At 57.0% G+C, this 3,280-nt stretch overlaps 1 protein-coding gene across 1 annotated transcript; it reads right to left on the reverse strand.

The window, feature by feature from the left end:
- Positions 1 to 11: 11 nt before the first annotated feature.
- On the reverse strand, positions 12 to 3,109 carry LOC104287046 (the record flags this gene model as incomplete). The annotated part of the gene is made up of 1 exon (XM_009885697.1): positions 12 to 3,109. A coding segment is annotated over one exon (3,098 nt), but the record flags the coding sequence as incomplete, so codon positions are not given.
- Positions 3,110 to 3,280: the final 171 nt, after the last annotated feature.

Genomic DNA, 3,280 nt, shown 5'->3' on the forward strand with positions numbered 1-3,280 from the left:
GGCTGCCCGACCGAGGAGAAAACTTCTGGCAGGCTTCGCAGGACCGGGTGACCCGATTTGCGGCGCAGATCATTGCGGGCCAGTAAAAACCTTGGCGGATCACCTTAGCAGCTAGGGCCCTTGGCCCTGCGTGAGAGCCGCACGTGCCACTGTGGACTTCACGTAGGATCTGCATGCCTTCGGTTTCGGTGACGCACTTAAGCATTGGCTGACTGACCCCTTTCTTGTAGAGTTGGCCCTCAATCAGTGCGAAGTCCCGGCTTCGATGTCTGAGGCGCTTGGCCTCGCTGACGTCGGTTGGATGATAGTACCCCTGTAGGAACAGGGTTATTGGTGCCCGCCAGTCTTCGGTCATGATAAGGTTGACTATGCGGTGGCCCTCGCTGTCATTAGTTATTTGGAGCCCTTCGGGGCTCCGGACGGCTGGCGTGCCGATGGTGTGAAAGAACACGTCGGAGGGCAAGAACTCGCCCCTGGCGGCGGCCTTGGCCAATGCGTCGGCCTCTTCATTCTTGGCCCGGTCCACATGCTGCAAGGTGAATCCCTTGAATTGTCTCTCGAGACTTCGGATGGCCGCGAGGTATTGCATGAGCGCGGGGTCTTTTGCTGCATAGTCTTTCTCGACCTGGCCGGCAACTATCTTGGAGTCTGTTTTGATGATACATGTGGTGACTCCGAGGGCCCTTAGCTTGCGGAGGCCGAGGATAACCGCTTCATACTCTGCTATATTGTTTGTGCATCTGTCGGATTCCAGAGCGAAGCTGAGGCGTGCTGCATATCTGTGTTTGACTCCGGCTGGTGAGGTGACGACTGCAGCGACGCCTGCCCCCGCATGGCACCATGCGCCGTCGCAATGGATAGTCCAAACCTTCTCTGTGGACGGGTCTGGTTGTGTTATTGGCCCAGTCCAGTCGACGAGGAAGTCTGCCAGGGCTTGCGACTTGATGGCTGTCTTGGGCTCGAAGCTGATGTGGTAGCCGGAGAGTTCGGCTGCCCACTTGGCAATCCTCACTGACGCCTCCGGGTTTCTGAATAGTTCGCCGAGCCCTCTGTCAGAGGTGACTCGGACCTTGAATGCTTCAAAGTAATGGCGCAGTTTGCGCGCAGACATAATGACTGCGTAAGCAATCTTCTCCAGCTCTGTCATGTTGCATTTGGATGGTGTCAGGACTTCGGAGACATAATAAACTGGGCACTGCCTGATCACGCCCTCAACTGTCTGCTCCTGCACTAGTGCCGCGCTGACCGCGTGCGGCGAAGCCGCGACATAGAGCAATAGGGGGAGCGAGGAGTCGGGGCTTGTGAGGATGGCCAGCTCCGACAGGTACTGTTTTAATGAGGCGAAGGCCGCTGCTTGCTCCGGTCCCCAGGCGAAGTCTTTTGCACCGCGGAGTGTTTTGAGGAAGGGGAGACTTCGCTCGGCGGACCTGGAGATGAATCTGTTGAGAGCGGCCAATCTGCCTGTCAGACGCTGGACGTCCCTGGCGGACTGCGGAGGCGACATGTCGACGATGGCCTGGATCTTGGTTGGGTTGGCCTCGATGCCGCGGTGTGACACCAGGTAGCCCAATATCTTGCCCTGGCGAACACCGAAGACGCACTTTTCCGGGTTTAGGCGGAGTCGTGCATCTCGCATGTTCGCGAATGTCTCGGCGAGGTCGGCGAGATGGTCCTCCTTATTCTTGCTGGCGACGACGATGTCGTCCACATATGTAAATATATTTCTGCCAACCTGCCCTTCGAGTACTGTTTTGGTGAGTCTGGAGAAGGTGGACCCGGCGTTCTTGAGTCCCTCCGGCATTCTGATGAAGCAATATGTGCCGAAGGGTGTTATAAAGCTGGTGCTAGCCTTGTCTTCCTCCTTCATGTATATCTGGTGATAGCCGGAGAAGCAGTCGAGGAGTGACATGACCTCGCATCCGGCCGCGCTATCGACTATTTTGTCGATCCGCGGCAACGGGAAGTTGTCCTTTGGGCAGGCCTTATTGAGACTGGTGAAGTCGATGCACATTCGCCACTTCCCGCTCTTTTTCTGCACCATCACAACATTGGAGAGCCACGTGGGGTAAGCCACTGGCTCGATGAATTTGGCCTCTAGGAGGCGGTGCACCTCCGCCTTGGCGGCCTCTGTCTTTTCGTCGGACATTTTGCGGAGCCTTTGCTTTTTTGGTCGCACCGAAGGGTCAATTCCCAAGCTGTGCTCAATTATGGATCGGCTGACTCCGACCAGGTCGAGGGCGGACCAGGCGAAGACATCTTTGTTCTTGGACAAGCAGCAGAGGAGTTTCTCCTCTTCATGCGAAGTGAGGTCTTCGCTGATAGTGACTGTCTGCTTGGGCGTGGCCTGATCGAGGGGGACAGTCTTGGTCCCGTCGTTGCTCTGCAACTGTGCCTTGTCGTGCTGCTTATCGGTTGGGCTGGCGGGCGCGGGGACCTCGCGCTGGGCCGTGAGACAGTGTACGTTCCTCTGACCAGGCACGAAGTCCCGCTCTATGTTGCGCGCCGTCTGCTGGTTGCCGTAGATCGTGATAGCGCCTAGCGGACCTGGTATCTTCATACATAGGTACAGTCCGTGAATGGCTGCCTCAAACTTGTTGATGGAGCCCCGGCCCATGATGGCGTTGTATGGATATACCATGTCGACAATGTCGAAGGTTACTTGCTCACTTCGGGCATTGGGTGCTACACCGAAGGAGAGGGGCAACTCTATTTTGCCGACAGGAAAGGTGCCCTTGCCGCCGAAGCCATACAACGGGTTGTCCGAAGGCTTGAGCAGGCTGTGGCTTATACCCATGCGGTCGAAGGCGTGGAGGAAGATGATGTCCGCCTGACTGCCGTTGTCGACTAGGACTTTGTGTAAGTCCCAGCCTGCCACGCTGCAATTGATAACCATGGCGTCGATGTGGGGGGCGCTGCGCAGGTCGACGTCTCGTGCGTCGAAGGTTAGCGGTATGTGGGACCACTTTGTCTGCACGACTGGGCCAGTGACGGCGACATGGTTGATGCTGCGGTAGTGGTCCCGCTTCTGCCGCTTGGTGTCGAAGTCAGTGCTGGACCCCCCTGTTATCATGTGAATGACTCCGCGATATGGTTGATCGGCGAAGTCTTCCTGCTTTGGGGCATGGGGGATGTTTTGATGTTGCTGGTGTGGTGGTGGGGGTGGAGGAGGTACGATTTGTACTTCCTGATGGTGTTGGTAAGCGTGGTGCGGTGGATGCGGAGCGGGAGCGTGGATATATGGTGGAGGGGGTGGCTGGTAATTATGCGCGACAATTCTGGG

Source organism: Charadrius vociferus, unplaced genomic scaffold (genome assembly GCF_000708025.1).
Source record: "Charadrius vociferus isolate BGI_N301 unplaced genomic scaffold, ASM70802v2 scaffold2915, whole genome shotgun sequence".
Classification (NCBI taxonomy): Eukaryota; Metazoa; Chordata; class Aves; order Charadriiformes; family Charadriidae; genus Charadrius; species Charadrius vociferus.